General features: G+C 38.8%; 1 protein-coding gene across 2 annotated transcripts in view; it reads left to right on the top strand.

Moving 5' to 3' along the window:
* Positions 1-22,781, top strand: part of r (carbamoyl-phosphate synthetase 2, aspartate transcarbamylase, and dihydroorotase rudimentary) — a 441,968-nt gene that overhangs the window by 109,017 nt on the left and 310,170 nt on the right. For both annotated transcript variants that reach the window (XM_069820902.1, XM_069820901.1), the window contains exons 11-16: positions 1,462-1,665; positions 1,915-2,133; positions 4,479-4,899; positions 6,767-6,898; positions 12,035-12,210; positions 14,001-14,200. In XM_069820902.1, coding sequence (XP_069677003.1) covers positions 1,462-1,665; positions 1,915-2,133; positions 4,479-4,899; positions 6,767-6,898; positions 12,035-12,210; positions 14,001-14,200 — 1,352 coding nt within the window. The remainder of the gene's footprint in view (positions 1-1,461; positions 1,666-1,914; positions 2,134-4,478; positions 4,900-6,766; positions 6,899-12,034; positions 12,211-14,000; positions 14,201-22,781) is intronic.

The raw sequence follows: 22,781 nt of genomic DNA, 5'->3' as shown, positions 1-22,781 counted from the left end.
TTTCAGTGTTTTTTTTTTTTCAGATTCATATTTTTTTTTTATTTAAAAAAATATTATACAATATTAAAAAAATTCTAGAAACATATCTAATCAATCTACATGGAAACCCAGGGCAATTTAAATAAATATACAATATATGTGGTGAGGGTATGCACAAATTATGAGAACGAAATCTTTTTAGTTACCCCTCCCCCCCCCCCCAAATGTAAACTTGCCCATAACGTGTGAACCATAAGAGTTACAAAGTAATTTTTGTGAATTATTTAAGTATATTATCATAAACCTATGATACAAATTTGAAAAATCTAGCTTTTATAGTTTAGAATTTCGTAATTTCACTCATGGGTACCCTTAACAATTCGGTCTTTGTAGACTGGGCTTGCGACATCAAAGATGCATGGAAACTTCGACACCATTTCGACCAGTTTTTCATCTTCCAGAACAGTAAATAAAACTTTTGCTTCAGACATTATACAGCAAGGCAAGTGACACGCTACTGCTGCATCTGTACTGCTCTTGAAAGGGTACAGCCACGTGGCTCAACCTGCACTACTGTCGACACAAGCAGCTGACGCAGTATAGAAATCATTTCCCTAACATCCCATTGTAGCAGTGTAGTGCATTACACGCAATCTGTCAGCCGCGTGCGTCAGCCGCTTCTTAGGAATTACACCTGAAGTGGCCAAAGGTTCTTAGAAATTATCTGATCATCAATGGAAATTTCAATTAGTTCCATGGATTAGTTTGATATATGGCATGTGGTGCCATCTAGTTGAAAATATCCAAAATCCACGTCATGTCATTCATGAAGCACCTATGCGCCCAGCGAAAGTCAGGGTTTTTTGTGCAATCTCCATACAAAGAATAGTGGGACCAATTTTTTTTTCGATCAGACTGTGAATACTGCAGAGTCCCGTCGCGTTTTTATGGAGTTCGTTGAGCAACTTGTTGCAGAGCTGGATCAAGGGTCCTGTCTTGAGCAAAAGGGAGAACATTTTCATCATTTTCTATAGAAGTTAGTTACCTCCGAAAGACAGTCTACATTGAGATATAACAAATTGTGGTTAGCATCATTCTTGTTTAAATAAATGAAGAAAGAAATGTGTTAGTTTTTATATAAATCACTCTATTTGTTGATCTGCTGTGTCCCATATTTTTGATGTGTTCGTTTCAATTTTGTTTACTTTTATCCAATTATTTACAATTCAATTTTCAGCCTGCCTCTTGCAAATGAATTGAAAACTTTTGGTAATTGTATGTCTTGCAATTCGTACATCTTCAGTGCATTTTTATTTTATTTTTATTTTTATTTTCATTTTTGTTTTAAACAGAGGATAAGGAAATAACTTACAGTATTTCCCACAAAGTGGCGTTGAAAAACTGGCTTATGTATTTCTCTGTGTTGTTTCCTACATTGCGATCGAAAAAGTTTAACAGAGCTGTGTTTGTTAATTTTTTTAGGTTTGTAATATGGAAAATGTTGATCCATTAGGCATCCACACAGGGGAATCCATTGTTGTTGCACCCAGCCAGACTCTTACAAATCGGGAATACAACCTTCTTCGCACAACTGCTATTAATGTCATACGTCATTTTGGTGTTGTTGGAGAGTGCAATATCCAGTACGCCTGCAATCCGACTTCGGAGGAATACTACATAATTGAGGTAACAGTGTTTTTTATATCAAATATGTTTTCTTCAGAACTATCTTCTAGAAATTCAGTACCTATATACCTACTAATCCTATATCTTTCAAAAACATTTAGTGCCAACTAGATAATGAATTCATTAAATTACGTATCATTCCCGACCATTAATTAATATGATTTAATATTCTGTTCAGTTATGAATAGGAAATACAGCAGTATGAATTTCAAAATGCTGTTAATAATTTTAAAACGATTTTCTTTCTAGGTTAATGCCCGTCTTTCTCGAAGTTCTGCTCTTGCAAGTAAAGCAACGGGCTACCCATTAGCTTACGTAGCTGCAAAGCTGTCTTTAGGAATTCCTTTGCCAGATATTAAAAATTCTGTAACAGGATCTACAACTGCCTGTTTTGAACCTAGTTTGGACTACTGCGTAGTGAAAATTCCACGCTGGGATCTCAGCAAGTTCACTAGAGTGAGCACTAAGGTAAATTATATTACTAATACTATAAACATATATTCATTCAAACATATAGATGTTCTGTTTTCATGTCACTAAGTGTAAAATAAGTGTGAGAAGGCTATAAAACTTATTTCAAGAACAGTTTGAGGTAGGCTGTTTTAGCAACTTCCATGAAACCACAGATAGGAAGGGTGCAGAAGTTTGTCACTATACAATAGTATTGTGTGAGTGACAAAGAAAGAAGATACAGGGGGAGAGAGAGGGGGGGGAGGAGAGAGAGAGATTAAGTACTGGTAAGATTTAATGTAACCACGAGAAGTACCGTTTTTGTTTCATCAAATGTAAACAGTTCAGAAATGTATACAATTTAGGACACTTCAGGTGTTCTTGTAAGATAGTACCATATATTCTATTATAGCATTGGACATTCCTGTTTTTTTGTTAATTACAGAAATACGGAATAATTGAATTTCTTGACTCTGCTTAATAAGGATTCCATCTTCTTGTTCTTCTCTTCTGGTTTAGGAAATGTATTCTTGTTCTGACTTCAGAAGTCACTTCATCTTTCATGTAGTCTACCAACATTCCGTTTTCCTTTTGGTTCATACATTACAATTTTCTCTGGTAATCTTTCTGCATTCATTCTTAGTGCATGTTCTTTCCATTTTCTTCATTCTCATTGATTTTATTGACAGTGGAATATATATTAAATTCTTTCCTTACTTCTGCATTTGTTATTTTATTTAGTTTGAAGAATCCTTTCACTGACATTAGAAATTTCACTGCAGCTGCTTTAATCTTACTAATAACTGTAACTCAGTATCCAGGTTTCTGATCCATAAAGTAGATAAAACCATTGTTGCCATAAATTTATACAATTTTGTCTGGGTGTCTTTCTTTGTTTTGTTCCTTAATGCAATTTGTATAGGTTTCAAATTTTGATTGAAATTTGTGAAACTATACAAAGAACATTCCACGTTCATACTATACAGATCTGTTAGTAATAGACAGTACCATATATAATTAGGTTCACTTCTACCTAGGCATCTTTAAGAGTTATATTCTTGACCGAATCACAAGAAAAATAGTAAGAAAAGCTGTTGACTCACTAGTAATAATTCCTTGCCATAGGTGTAGCTCAGGTGCTACCACCTTTGTTTGCTAATGTGGAACTGTGTTCAGGCATGGGTTCGATACTCGCTTGGACTGATTTACTAATTTGGGGATTTTCAGAGCTTCCCTCCAATTGTAAGGCGAATGTCACATAATTCTTGGAGAATATTTAGCCTTTTTGGGATGCACTCGCAGCAAAATATGATCATGGGCATACCCTTGTGTGAGGAGAAACAAAAAATGTTTTTCCCCACTCGCAATTGTTGACATTGTTGCTGAGAGTCTTACTTTCATTGCAATTTAATCTTGTTTTTCATTGCAATTTAATCCTCATCTTGGGATGTAGACCAAATAGGAGAAGGCTCATTGCGTTTTGTGGCTAGCTCATATGCAGTTGGTTACACGAGTGCGTCATTTCAAATGGAACGAGGCAGAACTTCCTCACCATGTGACAGGACAGCATCCTACACTGAGACAAGCAATTTTGGGAGACAGATAATGTTATATGTTAAAGCAGAAAAGCAAGGAAATAATGTCTTACCTACTATGATGTCGATCATAGGATGCAGGCTTTCTTTACACGAAGCCCACAGAAATCTGTTCATGTGGCGGCAAGATAACTGAATTTGTAGAAAATCCACTGTTTACAACATCGTCCACAAACGTTTGCACCTACACAGCTACAAACTGCAACTTCTTCATGCTATAAAGAATGAAGATCGCCCTCAGTAGAAATAGCTTGCAGAGATAATTCAGGAATGTGCTAAAAATGTTGAATCGTACCTATCCAAGATAAACTTTTCTGGCAAAGCCACATTTTATATATCTGTGGCAAAGTGAACAGAAACAACTGCAACTTTTTGAGTTTCTCTTTCTAAACGTGTCAACATCAGTAAAATAAATGTCGCAGTTTCTGAGTTATGATTACTTATTTTTTACTAGGTTTTTCCTGGACACCGTGTTCCCCCCCCCCCCCCCCCGTTTGTTGCTGTCTCTGATTCTCTCTTTTAAATGGTCAGTGTTGTTGATACGAATACTGTACACACGTTGCTTGACATAGCCCCACATTCATTGTATTGTAAGTTTCATCCTTTGGTTTCGTTTCGTTTCGTTTAGCCATTATAATTGTTCAAAACTGAACCATGACTTTACGGACATAGTGTAGATATAAATGCATATACAGGATACAGCATTGATAGACTGTATGATATTATGGCAGTTGCTCAGCCGATTAAAAAAATTGGTCGATATTTCAGATTGGGAGTTCAATGAAGAGTGTTGGTGAAGTGATGGCAATTGGTAGAAAATTCGAAGAGGCTTTCCAGAAAGCTCTTCGTATGATGGACGAGAACGTTTTGGGTTTCGACCCATATGTGAAAGCACTTTCTGATGAAGAATTGGAGATGCCCACAGACAAGCGTATGTTTGTGTTGGCTGCTGCTCTCAAGGCTGGATACAGCATTGACAGACTGTATGAACTCACCAAAATTGATCGCTGGTTTCTGCAGAAGATGAAAAACATTGTAGACTATCAGGTGATGTTGGAGTCTGTGGGACAACCACAACTATCACAGGATCTACTGCTCAAAGCCAAGCAGTACGGATTTTCTGACAAGCAGATCGCAACCTTCGTCAAGAGTACAGAGCTCTTTGTCAGGAAGAAGCGCGAGGAAACGGGTAAGGATAATAGATTCTGGCTGATACATTTAGACTATAGATTAAATGTTGGACAGTCCTTCTCTTTCCTTTTATATACCTGTCAATAACTGATCAGGACCCCCACAAACGAGGGAGGGGAGTCAGTTGGATCTTCGGTTACAGGGGCCTGGACATAAGCCCCCCTTCAAAAAATATATACTATGATCAAATATACATACCCCTTTTCTGCATATAATAAATTCTGTAGTACAGTATTTGAATAGTGTGCATTGCTATAAATTAGCTTCAACAGGAAACAATGGATATATTATATGGGTTCATGTTTACAGTTAAATGCAAAAGTGACTTATACACCAATTCCCTGAGGATCACATTATAACATTCGTCTCCATTATAACCCGCAGTGTAATCATCTTTCTCCTTATGTCTTTTTAAAATGTTCAGATATTTAAGTATATTACTTGAGAAAATTTAGTGAATAAGGTTAATTTAACGTTACACAAATAGCTCATGCATCTCAAAACTCCAGTTAGGTGTCATTTTCGTCTTTTCATGTAAAATTAATGAGACAACAGTGGTTCCATTGAGTAATAGAGTACTAATTAAATTGCGTATTTCAGACTTCTGTCTCAAGTCCGAGATTGAATATGTTTCATTATAGCTCAGTGAACAGTGACTGTTACAAGTGCACAATGAATGTGTTTATTTTTTTTATTGCTTTATTATTATTATCTTTAGTGTACCAGTACTGGAATTTTAATATTCATATTGTCTAGTGATCATCTTTGCCAAATGTCCGCATCTGTGGAGTAACGGTCAGCACGTCTGGCTGCGAAACCAGGTGGCCCGGGTTCGAATCCCAGTCGGGGCAAGTTACCTGGTTGAGATTTTTTCCGGGGTTTTCCCTCAACCCAATACGAGCAAATGCTGGGTAACTTTCGGTGATGGACCCCGGACTCATTTCACCGGCATTATCACCTTCATTTCATTCAGATGCTAAATAACCTAGATGTTGATACAGTGTCGTAAAATAACCCAATAAAATTTTAAAAAATCTTTGCCAAATTTTGTTGTTTTAATTGCACTATGTCGAATAGTTATAAACATAAATCAGACAGTCGAAAAAGGAAACTGAAAACGTAAATGGAGAAAACGATGCAATAAATCATCAGAAAATCACGAAGTTTTTCAAATCTTTTTCAGAACATAAGGGTCACGATAATATTTCATCACATTTTGGTTTCAGTTGTATTCATGAAGCTAAAAAAATTAATTAATAGTTCTGAAACTTGTCCTATTACCACAGACAGGGAAACTAAAGAGACATTACCTAAAAAGTTGGAGGGGGCGATATTACCAGAGATCCAAAAAGATGATTTGAATGTTGTGATTCCTAATTATGTCAGGTGAAGAATACAATGCGTGCAGTTCTGCATTGTATAACTTTCTCTGTTCTGTTCTCCTGTAACTTCATCTTTCTTAGCCCCAAATATTTTCCTAAACAACTTATTTTCAAACATCTTTTAGCCTCTGTTCCTCTCTGAAAGTGAGAGTCCAAGTTTCACAATCATACAGAACAACTGGTAATATAACTGTTTTATAAATTCTAACTTTCAAGTTTTTTGAGAGCAGATTGGATGACAAAAGCTTTTCAGCCGAATAATAAAAGACAGTTTCTTGGCCTATTATGTTTAAAGTGTAAGTAGTGCAAAATGTTACAGCTTATATGCTACATAATATGATTAAGTACTTAGTTTTTATTTTCTGTGGGAGTCTTTACATTTTTATCTTTAGAATGTATAATACAATAGAATATTTAATTCTCGGTTGATGATTACAAATATTTTTTCAAGAATATTTTTAGCAGAAAGATGTTTTTGTTTAGGAATCACACCATATGTCAAGCAGATAGACACAGTGGCAGCAGAGTGGCCTGCAAGCACCAATTATCTGTACCTCACATACAATGGCTCAGCACATGACTTGGCGTTTCCTGGAGGTCATACTATGGTCATAGGTAAGTCACAACATTGTGTCTGTATGGACTCACGTATATCTATAGTCCTGTGCCATAATGTCGTGATATAAGGAATCATGAGTGGACTTACATTATGGAATGAACGCTGGTTTGAGTCCGCAAGGGAGAAGAAATTTTTTTCATAAAATTTGGCCAGTGTCTGGGACTGATGTCCACCCAGCATCATCATGAATTTGGGGAACTACAGTAGGTAGCGAAATCTGGTTTCGCAAACCAGCTACAATGCTGAGGGGATCATTGTGCTAACCACATGATATTCCCTTACTGGTTGGATGATCTTTACCTCTGCTGAGGCATGTGGACATGATGCCAGTAGTTGGCTGGCCGGCTTTACCCTCTATGAACTGTCGTGTCCAGAATGATGATGATTAAGTAATACTAATATTCATAATAGACATAACAAACTTGTAGAAATACTAGTACCGTATGTGATAATGTTCCACAACAAATAATTGAAAATACACTGGTCAAAAAAAGTTAAGCATAATTAGCCATATAAAGGTTTTTATTAATTAAAATAAAATAGATAAATTATAATTGGGTTTCTTGGTTCCACAGAATAAACTTAAAAGTAGAAATACACTATTTGTTAACAATGGACTCAATATGAAATTAAAAAGTTGCATTGTTTGGAAACAACGGAAAAGATAAAGGAATTTGAAATTCGTACATCATCAAAGAAAAGGAAATGGTGCTTTCAGTACCCTGTTTAATAACGTGTTGGTCCTCCACGAACCCTGAGGCACTCTTGTATGCGACGGGGCATACTCAGTACCAACGCATCTAAGCTCTCCTGAGACAAATTGTCCCATTCTTCCAAGGCAGCATTCCTGAGTTCTTGAATCGTTAATGGGTGATGTGGACGATTGGAAATGGCTCTCCTGAGAAAGCTCCATGCATGCTCTATGCAGTTCATATCCGGTGAGCATGCTGGCCAATCCATTCTTCGGATCCCATGTTCTACTAGATACCGCTGCACACTACGAGCACGATGAGGCCGAGCTTTATCGTCCTGTAGAGTGAACCCTTCTCCTGCAGTCTCTGCAAAACCACTTACTATGGGTTGGAGGATGCTGTTCTCATACACGGCAGCAATCATGTTTCCCTCTATTGAAACCAGTGGTGTGCGGCGGCCAAACATGACACCTGCCCAAAACAAGATTGAACCACCAAACTGTTGGTGACGTTTCACGGTCATTGAGGGATGATTTCGTTCCCCTGTTCGTCTCCATACGCGAATAGAGTTGTTGTCAGGGTGTAGGCCCATTCTCACTTCGTCTGAGAATAAAGTTCTGGTCCATTGGTCTCGTGTCCAATTCTCATGTGCTCTGTGATGTGGACGGAGTGCTGGAGTCTTGAGTGGTCTTCGAGCATACAACCCTATGTCATGAAGTCTATTGCGCACAGTTTGGCTACTTACAACACCAGTGGCTTCGCGCAGGTCATGGCGCAGAGTTGTAGCTGAGGCTATAGGGTTCCTACGTACAGATAACCTTACATACCGGTCCTGACCTGGTGTTGTTTTGCGTGGACGGCCCTCGTGAGGTCGATCTGCTATTGACTGGGTTTCCTGGAACTTTCTCCACAGTCTGGAGACAATACTTTGATTCCCATGAAGGATGTTAGCAACATCAACTTGTCTCATGTTTTGTTCCATCAAAGTGATGATTTTCATGCGGTCTGCCATTGTAAGGGTGTTCCGAGCCATTGTACTGCACTATGAAGCAAAACGACACTGATTGAACTTTCCTCGAATTACAGGCTTTGTTTACTAGCCGTGATTTGGACGTTACCTAGTGATGCAGAATAAAACAAATGAAAGCGTTTGAATTGGTAAACATAATACGTGCCACATAAAACCAAAAGAAACATAAATATAAGGTATTATTGGGTAAACTGGAAATATGCTTAACTTTTTTTGACCAGTGTATTTTTAACCTATACAAAGAAACTTTAATTTCTGTCAAAATTGATAAGAAAATGTCTGATTGGTTGGAAATTTTTACTGGTGTCAAACAAGGATCCAACAAAAGAGCCAAAATAATGGGCGATTATATTAAGTATTTATTGAGCCTTAGGAAGTGCATACGTCATCAACAGCAAATTACAAAAAGCACATGTTTAAATGTAGCCGACCTGCAACGTGATTGGCTGCCAGAAATAAGAGTGACATGACTATAAGTAGTAAACCTTATGAACATGTTGCAATCACACAATTTTTATACCAAGGTGACTTTGAGACTTGTGAGCTTGAATTCCAAGCTCAGTTCACATATATTCAAACTTTCGTGACAAAAAATGGATAAACTGTAATGGTGCACAGATAACTCGGAAACCAGATAATCCGCGCATGGATAATCGAGAGTTTGCTGTATATTGAAAAGTACGTATTATTACATATTTATTCAAAACAATTATTAAGTAACCATTATTCTCTTAAATTTATAGCTTCTTACGATGAAAGAGTAATGGAACGGAGAAAAATTCTCTCCGGCGCCGGGATTTGAACCCGGGTTTTCAGCTCTACGTGCTGATGCTTTATCCACTAAGCCACTCCGGATACAACCCCGACGCCGGTTAGAATCGTCTCAGATTAAGCTCCAACTCTTGGGTTCCCTCTAGTGGCCGCCCTCTGCACTACGTCATAGATGTCTATGAACGCAGGACCGAAGTCCACACATGTGCTGAGGTGCACTCGATATGAGTGACTAGTTGGCCGGGATCCGACGGAATAAGCGCCGTCTTAAATCACGAAGTGATTTACGCATATCATATATATTATTTTAATGTACCGAAGTACATATGATATTTCCATGCAGATATTCTGCGTCATCATACGATGAAAGAGTAATGGAACGGAGAAAAATTCTCTCCGGCGCCGGGATTTGAACCCGGGTTTTCAGCTCTACGTGCTGATGCTTTATCCACTAAGCCACACCGGATACAACCCCGACGCCGGTTAGAATCGTCTCAGATTAAGCTCCAACTCTTGGGTTCCCTCTAGTGGCCGCCCTCTGCACTACGTCATAGATGTCTATGAACGCAGGACCGAAGTCCACACATGTGCTGAGGTGCACTCGATATGAGTGACTAGTTGGCCGGGATCCGACGGAATAAGCGCCGTCTTAAATCACGAAGTGATTTACGCATATCATATATATTATTTTAATGTACCGAAGTACATATGATATTTCCATGCAGATATTCTGCGTCATTATACGATGAAAGAGTAATGGAACGGAGAAAAATTCTCTCCGGCGCCGGGATTTGAACCCGGGTTTTCAGCTCTACGTGCTGATGCTTTATCCACAAAGCCACTCCGGATACAACCCCGACGCCGGTTAGAATCGTCTCAGATTAAGCTCCAACTCTTGGGTTCCCTCTAGTGGCCGCCCTCTGCACTACGTCATAGATGTCTATGAACGCAGGACCGAAGTCCACACATGTGCTGAGGTGCACTCGATATGAGTGACTAGTTGGCCGGGATCCGACGGAATAAGCGCCGTCTTAAATCACGAAGTGATTTACGCATATCATATATATTATTTTAATGTACCGAAGTACATATGATATTTCCATGCAGATATTCTGCGTCATCATACGATGAAAGAGTAATGGAACGGAGAAAAATTCTCTCCGGCGCCGGGATTTGAACCCGGTGTGGCTTAGTGGATAAAGCATCAGCACGTAGAGCTGAAAACCCGGTGTGGCTTAGTGGATAAAGCATCAGCACGTAGAGCTGAAAACCCGGGTTCAAATCCCGGCGCCGGAGAGAATTTTTCTCCGTTCCATTACTCTTTCATCATATGATGACGCAGAATATCTGCATGGAAATATCATATGTACTTCGGTACATTAAAATAATATATATGATATGCGTAAATCACTTCGTGATTTAAGACGGCGCTTATTCCGTCGGATCCTGGCCAACTAGTCACTCATATTGAGTGCACCTCAGCACATGTGTGGACTTCGGTCCTGCGTTCATAGACATCTATGACGTAGTGCAGAGGGCGGCCACTAGAGGGAACCCAAGAGTTGGAGCTTAATCTGAGACGATTCTAACCGGCGTCGGGGTTGTATCCGGTGTGGCTTAGTGGATAAAGCATCAGCACGTAGAGCTGAAAACCCGGGTTCAAATCCCGGCGCCGGAGAGAATTTTTCTCCGTTCCATTACTCTTTCATCGTATGATGACGCAGAATATCTGCATGGAAATATCATATGTACTTGTACATTAAAATAATATATATTATAGCTTCTTGCTTTTTGCAAGTTTTTTCCATCTGTTCTTTTCCTATTATAAGGAGTGCTGAAAACATATATTTAGTAGAAAATCTCTAAATTGAATTTTTACTCTGTTAAAACAAATATTGTACTTTTTATATAGACAGAATTATGTAATAATTTATTGCAAAGAGACTTTTGAAGTACTGGTACGTTGAGGATTGTCAAACTCACAATTTCATCATCATCCTTAGCTCGATAACCCATCATGGGTCCTGGCTGTCCATAGGAGTTTCCGCCATTCATCCCTATTTCTAGCAACACTCATCCAGTTTTTCGTGAATAAGTCCGTCCGGCTATTTCTCCATTGGATTTCGTGACAATTGTTTTTTATGAGATGGGGTCGTCAGCCCCAAGCTCAACCATCTGACAATCCCGGGTGGACGATGATTTTCTGTCGTGGTTTACTCCCTTAGCTGATAAGTCCCAATTATGGCGTCAGGAACTCGCTTTTCGCCCTAGCATGACTTAGCATTACCCAGGGGCCATGACTAGGACATGCATGCATAGGACTTGGTAGGTATAACTGGCATTACCCAAGTTTTACTAGAATATAGTCATCAGCCGACTATACTCTCTTGAGGCCTCCCACCCCTTTGAACTCACAATTTCAACTCTATGAATAAATTTGTTGATGACATCGAAATTACAATGATTGTAATGAAATAAAATGTCTTATGAGTTAGCATTTTGATAATTGCAAGAAATGACGCTATTTACAATGTATAAGGCGAAAGTAAAATTCTCATATTATATATTATTTTAGTGTTCAAATTGGATAGTTGTGTAAGTTTCGGACTTTGCCATGGCAACTACGTCTTGTTTTTCAGGTTCTGGTGTGTATCGTATTGGTAGTTCAGTGGAATTTGACTGGTGTGCTGTTGGATGCCTTCGAGAGTTGCGAAATCTTGGAAAGAAGACTATCATGGTTAATTACAATCCAGAAACTGTAAGCACAGACTATGATATGTGCGACAGACTTTACTTCGAGGAGATTTCGTTTGAGGCAAGTGACATGTTTACCAATATGTGACTAGAAATAAATGTAAAGCAATTTTATAGAAAAGGAAAAAAAAAAAAGTAATATTGTTTACGTCTTTTACATCTTTGCATTTAGCACATAAATCTACATCTTGTTAGTAGAAGTACAAAATTGAGTGATCTGTTTACAACGAAAATGATGACTGATGAGTAGGGTCACCCAATTTTCGCTAATGATTTTTTCACAAATTTCTACTAATTGAGTCAGAGAGTTGAAATTTTGTTAGGGTTTGAATGAGACTCGTTCTGTAGACAAGTTCCATGACCGCGAATTTTGCTCGTTTTTTTCCCGTTTTATGAGAATTTGGCAATTTTTTGTGTTGAACACAATTTTTTTCATGAATATTGCTGAATTGTTCATTCATCGGTCATGGAATTTCAAAAGGCGAATGTCGTGTTAGAAGGACTTCAATCCTATTTTCTTCTCATTAATAAATGTCGAATAGTGTGAAAACATTTGTTATGGAATCCATCATCAAAGCTACTTTCAGCATTTCTTGAGTTGCAGCGTGAAATGTTCATCAATAGACTAGTATTGGTAATGATTCTTTTCTGATGCTTTTAAGGAAACAGCAATGATAAATTAATTGATGAACTAGTGGACTTACTCGTGTTAAATATGTAATATTTTTCCGGCTTACAGCTGTTTCAGTGCATCACGCACCATCATCAGAGCCTACTAGATCTCGGCGTCATCTCGAACTTCTCTGCCTGTTAGGAGGGTGTGTTTTATTGTTGGAATGTGTTGGATTGTGTAGTCGAATAGTGTGTGTGTACTGTGTGTACTGTTATATTCAAGTGTTAAAGTGGTGTACGCAAGATTCAAAATGAATGATAAATTATTCTGGATTATACCATAACTGTCAACACTGCTGATCTGCCACCATCACTGCTGGTTACTTTATAGTATACTGGTTTGCTGCCAGCACTGCCTTCTCTAACACAATCACCACTACCATATCAATGCCACTGTGCCAACTTCACCACTTGTTATTATCACGTTGCTATCATTGTCGAAAGGGGGAAGACTTTGAGTTTAGCACATTGAAGGATGATACCTTTTTAACTTTTCCCACGCCAATCACATTGCCTTCCAAGAGTCAAAGTTTAAATCTGTATGTTAGCGTAAAGAAGACAACAGGCCTCAAGTTCCTCTACATCAATCTCATTGTTTTCCAACGGTAAAAGTTTAATTACTGTATGTTGCCGGCAATTTCTGTTTACCGCAACTGTCGCCCATGATGCCGGTCCTGTAATACTTTATATAAACTTCGGCAATTTCTGTACACCTCAACTGTCGCCCATGATGCTAATCCTGTAATACTTTATATAGACTCTTCGGACTGCAAGATGTTGATCTTGCCATGTTTACCTTCGTGTTCAAGCACAGAGCCTCCATATTTGTGTCGGAGAGGTAGGAAAGGAGGAGGAGGGACAGAGGATGGAAGAGAGATTCTTTATATCTACAGGCTGTAGGAACTGGGCTTCTTTTGGTTGACACTTCCGAGTTCTTTATTTTCGGACTAATCTATCTAATGAGATTTCTCATCTGGTGCTCAAAAGATGGTTTCAAGCCGAGCTTTAATGTAAAATGTATATGAGAAAGAATGTGCCAATTGCATGATATCGTTTACTTATAATAGTAAAGTAATAACAAATTTCTTGTAGTTGATGCAGAAATCTGCCAAATGGTCAGATATCTTTAGACAGGTGGTAGCAATAGGCATATATTAATTTGTGTTTAATGTTGTATAGGTAGTTATGGATATATACAATTTGGAGAATCCTGAGGGAATAATCCTGTGCATGGGAGGCCAGTTGCCCAATAACATTGCCATGGACTTGCATCGCCAACAAGCTCGCATTTTGGGCACATCTCCTGAGTCAGTTGATGGGGCCGAGAACAGATTCAAATTCTCTCGAATGTTGGATCGTATTGGAATCTCTCAACCTAGGTAAGAATCAGCTCACATGATAAGACAACTGACATTTAACTAATAAAAAAAATGCACAGATTGTTATTTTTGCACTGGCCAATATTAATGGTAGAAACATAAATCCGAAGAATTTACAAACTGTAATGGTGGAGGGCGGCGGTACGATCATCCACTCCTCCTCTTTATCTTTCTTATATTGGCTGCTTTCGCCAGGTGGACGGCACATTGGAAGGATTGGATGTGCGCAGTGGAAGACTTTTAGAAATGAATAGTGTGAATTTGTGAAACAAATATAATTAACAATAATAAGTAACAATGTACATAAATGAAAAATGAAATAACAATAAATATGAAATGGGTGAGTGAAAATAGGACAGACTAATCTGAAATGATATCCCCAGGATATGTAAATCATGTATCACAAGGCTGAGGCCAACACACTTATAAGTGATTAAACAATCTAATATGGCCGTCTCTCGACAATCAGTGACTAACCTATTAGCATATGTTCATGAACCACTCTTTAAATATATATATATATATATATATATATATACACTCAATAAGAGAGAAACTCTACCCAGGATAAGACATTACATGAATGATCACTATACATTACCCATTGCACATATTGCTCACATACTCTGTGCAAATTGCACTAACACAAATCTCTGCACTTTACAAAATGAACGCCCAACGGAGAGAGAGAGGGATGGAGACAGATACACGTAATAAGTAACTGACGATAATTCCAATCTCAGAGATCGTTTAAATGGCAACAAAACTCGACGCATATAATAACAAATAGCGGTGAAGGAAACCAATAATCAAATGGAACAGGGAATACACTAAAACAATATGTGAGACCATAATCGCTGCTTTTATCACTCAAACCATCTCGGAACATGAACTCACGTTTCAAATCAAATCTCTTTACATAATTCGCAAATACAATTTACCTCAAACACATATATCTCACAAATATGTTACTCAATGCAAATACTAAAACTTGCCCCCAAGACGTATCACTAGCAAGTGATGTTTCAAACTATGATCCACTAAAATCCCAAACACACACGACGCAATATAACTACTCCACTGATCTATCTCCAACACGTACAAAGCTCGAGTCACGTTGTCTATATCTGCCGCGTACCAAAATCCTAAGTCTTGCTAAATGTTTCTGCCGCGTACGAAAGCTTGAATCTGAGCCAACTGTTTCCGTGTATCTCCCGCGTACGAGAGCTTAAGTCTTGTTAAGTGTATCTGCCGCGTACCGGAACCCGAGTGACGCTCCGTGTGTCTGCATTAAAACAGGTAAACTCTCTCCCTCTCTATCCTCGTGAGACGTAATGAACAGGCGAATAGGGTTATTCGGAAAGAACAAATGAAGGGATTGATAGCGCTATCTATACTGTGACGTCTGAGAGCGCTCTGACGGATGAAGTGACGTACTAGATGAACGGCTGTAGTCGTGGGCACGGCTCACTCTCCCCCACTGCGCTGAATTTCAACCGGTGAACCAGCAACAGTTGAAATTATCCATGGACGTTGGGTGTAGTGTCAATTTGCTGGAACTCCATAATGCCACGGTATCCTTGCGCGGCATCAATGCGGCTCCAGGTATTGGGAAATCCACATCCCCAATTCGGGCACCTCGGCCCCCCGACGATTCTCAGCAACTTAAGTGGCCCCGGGTCACTCCCTGGTTCTTCCTGACTGCACTCCGGCAGCCCCAACTGGAGGAACTCTGTCACTCCAGAAACTGATGCCCTCTGCTCTGGAATAGATGTCCGGAGCGGCATCCCGTTAGTTACTGCAACCGATGATGCTAGACCCTAAGTCCAAACTGGTTCCCATACACCAGTCGTCGCTCGTAGAACTGCAACTAGTGGAAGAAGAATAAGTAGTAACTCCAAAAGACACTTGGAGGATAAAACAGATGCCAACCGGTCCCCATAAACCAGCGGTTACTGTTTACGGCCAACCACATGAAGCCTAACAGATATGTAGAAATTCCAAAGTTTTCGTGTGGATGCAAGTATGCGAGTTCCGGGAAAGCATCCTGGAAGATTCGCAAGTCGAGAAGAAAAGAGGCTCGAGTATCGCAGAATAGAACCCAGGCGTCCCCAGAATCCGTTCGGCGGCCCGGCCAATGTCGGACGAGTGCCCGCTCGTCAAGTCCTCGGTGCATGCTAATCCCACGATGATTTCGCTCTCATAGATAGCACTCTATTAAGGTATGGTAGATTAGGAAAATTTACAGAAGTTAAAAGGGAATATAGGAAAGACTGCGCCGGATTACAAAATCTGCAAACATATAGCATACATATAGTACAGAGCATAATACCAAAATACAGTGATCAGAAATAAATAAAAAATAACCAACACATTAAAATAAACAAATAACGAGGACACACAGCAGTGCCCCCGGACTCAGGAACTCGGTACCACGTTAACAGGGTAAGCTACTCTCTCCTCTCTCTCAACTAATTTTAAGTGCGAGACATGGGCTTTACGAATAGGACAGCCTGTATCTGGGCAACTTAATTCGACTGTGACAGGGGAAAGAAATCTGGAAATGGTCAAGGGTTGGGACCATCTAAACATCAACTTCGCCAATACTTGATTCGGAGCGGAGCTTTGCGGGAATATTCTTACCCTAACTCTATCTCCCATCGCTCTACAAACAACTCAGGGAATTCTTCCACAAGATGACCGTATTGACCTAAGTCCCCAACACGTGGCAAACCAGCACCGATGGGTTCTGGGTCGGCATCCTCCGAATACACAAGGTTAACCAGAAGATTCTTACTTATGGGTTTCTCATCTCACTTCCAACTCTCTCCTGGCCTGAAGTGAAATCCATACGCTCTATCCCAAGAAAAAATCTCCATGCCAGACCTCACGATATAATCGTTTCCTAAGATTATAGGGACTTGTAAATGTTCGATAATTCTAAAAGGATGAGTCCAAGAATACTCGTTAATACGAAAATGGCACCGCACCAAGGTAGTAACAGGGACATCACTGCCATCAGCTAACTGGCATGTTTCCTTGATCGACTGCTTACTCCGTATCTTCTTCATATGATGCAAAAATGGAACGTAGTCCGCTCTAATTATGGATGCAGCAGCACCCGTGTCCAAGATAGCGGGTATAATAACCTCTCCAAATTTTACTGAGACCCAAGGCAAGACATGAGCCTGACTATGGCGTGTTCTTTTATTAACATTAAAAACCGGATTACGTAGTGTTTCTTTATGTTCGGGTTTGCTAGAATCTTGAAAATCCTTATGAGGCAAGACCCAACACTGAGCTTGAATGTGACCCAACTTGCCACATCGAAAACACACAAGAGGCCTCTTTCGTATAAAATTTTTAGGCTGACTCACAGGATTCAACGGACGTGTACCTGAACACAGTTCACGCGAACGAAAATGATATGGCAAAGATCTATCCCGTTGCCTTTCCACTATCAGGGAATTATCTACACTTCGCCCCAACTCACGTAACTCTTCGATCGTGCGCGGCCTAGATTGAAACACGAAGTGTGATCTAGTACCCGGACTCATATTTTGCAAAATCAATTCTATCAATTGTGACTCAGTAGAATAATGGTTTAATATAACATTGGCCCTATATACAGAGTCGAGGAATTCCAAAAAATTCTCTTCCGGAAACTGAAATCGGAGCAATAAATAATCTCTAACTAAGTCCTCTCGCAAACGTGAAGGAAGAAGTTCCAAAACAACTCTTTCGAGAAGGATGGGCCAAGCCCATAGAAATCGGATACCCCGTCCAAAAATCTCCAATAATAAACCACTAGTCCGCGGGATCAAACCCAATATGAACTCTCGATCCTCAACTAATCTCAAGGCATGGATTCCTATACTTTCCATTAAAAATCCCATCAATAACCTCGGATTCTTGCCATCAGTCAACCGCAAATTTCTAACTAAATCCAAATATACCTTCATATGGCACTGGTTTACATCGGAAGAAAATATTCTTCTCTCACTGCCCAATTTTCCTTTCTCTATATCCAATTGTGACATATAAGCGGGATCCATTTGTTTTTCCCCACCTATTACTAGAGTAGACGGACCCTCACCTTCCGCCTGAATGGAAGTTCGTTTCTTTGGCTCAATAGGGACTGAAGATTGTGAGGCTAATCCCTGCATAGCATATTTGTCTTTAAGTTCATCCTCAACTCACAGGCGAATGTTACTCACAGTCTCCGGGTCCAACGTCTTCAAATATAGGGAAAATCGAGACTGCAACTCCCGCTTCCTACCCACCGTAGATATGCCAGCACTCTCCAGCTCCGCAATCAAGTTAACCTTCGATAGGTCCCAACACCAACCAATTTGAACACTCATACTTAAACAAAGAAATATCAAATTAATCTCAAGTCAAAAAAAATTATCAAAATTTCAACAAATCCACACTATTATGAGCAATCAATCCAATGCACCTCAAAAGTGGGTTGCAAAAATGCAAACGTTGATCGAAGACAGCCAGAAGGAATCTACAAGTGCCACAATGTCAAATCCTAAGCACCAACACAAAACATATGTAACCATTAATCACAGTAAGCCATTTATAACATTTATAACCACGGTAAACCATTTATAAACCATACTAAACCATTTATAACCACGCTAAACCATTTATAACCACGCTCTGCTACCATTTGTAATGGTGGAGGGCGGTGGTACGATCATCCACTCCTCCTCTTTATCTTTCTTATATTGGCTGCTTTCGCCAGGTGGATGGCACATTGGAAGGATTGGATGTGCGCAGTGGAAGACTTTTAGAAATGAATAGTGTGAATTTGTAAAACAAATATAATTGACAATAATAAGTAACAATGTACATAAATGAAAAATGAAATAACAATAAATATGAAATGGGTGAGTGAAAACAGGACAAACTAATCTGAAATGATATCCCCAGGATATGTAAATCATGTAAGTATCACAAGGCTGAGGCCAACACACTTATAAGTGATTAAACAATCTAATATGGCCGTCTCTCGACAATCAGTGACTAACCTATTAGCCATATGTTCATGAACCACTCTTTAAATAAATATATATATATATATATTAACTATCTGAGTATGAATCTGAACACAACACCCAGCCGACACATTAACTTAATACATGATCCATTCGAGCATAGATACCACTCAATCTGAGTAACCAAACTATAAATACATATACACTCAATAAGAGAGAAACTCTACCAAGGATAAGACATTACATGAATGATCACTATACATTACCCATTGCACATATTGCTCATATACTCTGTGCAAATTGCACTAACACAAATCTCTGCACTTTACAAAATGAATGCCCAACGGAGAGAGAGAGGGATGGAGACAGATACACGTAATAAGTAACGGACGATAATTCCAATCTCAAAGATCGTTTAAATGGCAACAAAACTCGACGCATATAATAACAAATAGCGGCAAAGGAAACCAATAATCAAATGGAGCAGGGAATACACTAAAACAATATGTGAGACCGTAATCGCTGCTTTATCACTCAAACCGTCTCAGAACATGAACTCACGTTTCAAATCAAATCTCATTACATAATTCGCAAATACAATTTACCTCAAACACATATATCTCACAAATATGTTACTCAATGCAAATACTAAAACTTGACCCCAAGGCGTATCACTAGCAAGCGATGTTTCAAACTACGATCCACTAAAATCCCAAACACACACGACGCAATATAACTACTCCACTGATCTATCTCCAACACGTACAAAGCTCGAGTCACGTTGTCTATATCTGCCGCGTACCAAAATCCTAAGTCTTGCTAAATGTTTCTGCCGCGTACGAAAGCTTGAATCTGAGCCAACTGTTTCCATGTATCTCCCGCGTACGAGAGCCTAAGTCTTGTTAAGTGTATCTGCCGCGTACCGGAACCCGAGTGATGCTCCGTGTGTCTACATTAAAACAGGTAAACTCTCTCCCCCTCTATCCTCGTGAGACGTAATGAACAGGCGAATAGGGTTATTCGGAAAGAACAAATGAAGGGATTGATAGCGCTATCTATACTGTGACGTCTGAGAGCGCTCTGACGGATGAAGTGACGTACTAGATGAACGGCCGTAGTTGTGGGCACGGCTCAAAACATAATCCGAACCTAGTTTAATTTCATAAACATTTTTTTTCTTTTGCCAACTCTTACTGTGCTGTATTCTAAGACTTAGAATAAGTATTAATTTCAGATATATTTGTCTTTGATATTTTAGAGAATGGGTCTCTTGGAGAAATGATACAATGTATGCTAATAGTTTTTCCATTAATTACTACATGGTTAATAAGGATGATAGTGTTAATTTTGAAGAAACGTGAACTGGTGGCATGCAACTGGACTGCCACAGGCAAACCTGTCACAAAACTGTCATTATTCATTATAAATTGCGTTTAGATTTGCCAGAATTTTAACTTATGTTGTCAGGATGGAAAGCAGACTATCTTACATGGTGTGTCTCTTCTTACTAGGATTGCCAAATCATTCACTTTTGCGGGACATCCTGATTTTTCGTTATATGTTCTGAGCCCCATTTTGAATGATGACATGAGAAAAATGTTCCAATTTAAATTTTCAACTAATTTTTTAATAGTATTTTAAGGCTTTAACTCATAAGGACAAAGATAATAGTTTGCATTTTCAGAATACTTAGTTTAAAAAAATGGTTTCAGCTTTAGAGGCAATGAGTTTAGTAAGTTGTCCTTACTTCAACACATTGTTCATACTGTAGTCCCTGAGAAATAAGATTATGGTTGATGTTACAGATCTCGTATTATATCATTGCCAGTCAGTGGCCGTTAAATTTAAAGTGGCTTATCTCTCAACGTGAGTGTCAGCGTATTGAAAACCATTACAAATTTTGTCTCAACTCCTTGCCTTCCCACTGCAAATGTGACGTTGCACAGAGACAGAGAGCATAGTGTTGTCACACCTCCTCTTAATCACTGTCAGTTTCCAATGGCACGACTGCATTAGGAACTGGATGCAGAATGCAGGCATACGATCTGACAACACTGAATGCTTGTTCCCTTACGTCACTCATAGACCTCGGATTCTGAGGTACCCGTAATTATCTATTTTGTTCTTTAAGCATGAATGTAAACATTTTAAAATATGTACATGTTCCATAGAAAACGATGAAAGTTGGTAGAGTTTTATAGTATCCTAAAGTGCCTGTTTGAGTCTTTAGTGCCTATTTTATAGTTTTAGTGCCTAAAGTGACTATTTCCACTTATTTTAAGAAAATATCAGTTTAAAAATAATAAAGACACAAATTCAATAAAAGCCATGGGCGTAGCTCAGTCGGCTGAGGCACTTTCCTGTCGATCTGGGGTTGTGCTCGGGTGTGGGTTCAATTCCCGCTTGGGCTGAATACCTGGTTGAGTTTTTTCCGAGGTTTTCCCCACCCATAAGGCGAATGTCAGGTAATCTATTACGAATCCTCAGCCTCATCTCGTCATATACCATCTCATTATCACCAATCCCATCGATGCTAAATAACAGAGTAGTTGATATAGTGTCATTATTAAATAATCAACTACAGAAAAATATTAAAGTAACAACAGTCAATATTTTAAATTACCGTATTTACCCGAATGTAAGACGAAGGTTTTTTTTTTATCATTTCTCGAATACAAAATTCTGGAGTCGTCTTAAAATCGTAAATTAAGGAATACCATTATACCTGCTCAAAGTCGATGTTTTTACATTGAATATTATGTAGCCAGACTGCATAAAAGAAAAATACTGGTACCGGTAAGTAAATAAAGAATATTCTTAGGAAGTCTCTCAAAATAGTGAGTACTTTAGATTCAGGGTCGACTTACATTTGGATAAAAATGGTATAAGCTACTGTTTCAGAACTGCTCAATTTATCAAATAACCAGTAGTACTGGTCTTACTACATTGAACATAAAACTGTCAGGATTCAGAAACATTCTGTTTTCTTCATTACCCTGAGTTTCATAAGTTGAGATAGAGATGCCTAAAGAAAAAACATCAGAGTATGCTTATACGACAGTGGTTCCTGGAATTTCCAGGGATGACTTGTAATGGGAAAATCATTTTTTGCCAACTACAACAAATAGGTATGTACCTTCACACTAGATTGCATAATTTATCTCTAATTAGATTCTGCAAGGTGGTCCATCTTCTAACAATATACTGTTAATGACTAGGCCTACTGTCTATGACTTATTCATTTTGTTTTTATTTACATCTATTATCAATTTAAACTATTTCCAAGTACTCAAAAAGTAGCTTTTCAATAATATTTGCCATTGAGTTTATTTCTCAGTGGTTTTAAATCTCGTCATATTGGACGACTTTTCTGTTGAGCTATATATTTTCAGTTTTATAAAGACGTAGGACTTGAAATTATATCGACTGACAAAAGACACACATGGACAATTTGGTGAAGATTATTGTTGCACACTGCAGAGCAACTTATGATGAGTGGAATTGTTGTAATTTTTTTGATGCTATAACTTTTGTTTCTTAGAAATAATTAAAATTTTGAGGGCCTATTATAGCAT

Source organism: Periplaneta americana, chromosome 3, assembly GCF_040183065.1.
Source record: "Periplaneta americana isolate PAMFEO1 chromosome 3, P.americana_PAMFEO1_priV1, whole genome shotgun sequence".
Lineage (NCBI taxonomy): Eukaryota > Metazoa > Arthropoda > Insecta > Blattodea > Blattidae > Periplaneta > Periplaneta americana.
This window is presented reverse-complemented; position numbering and strand designations above follow the sequence as displayed.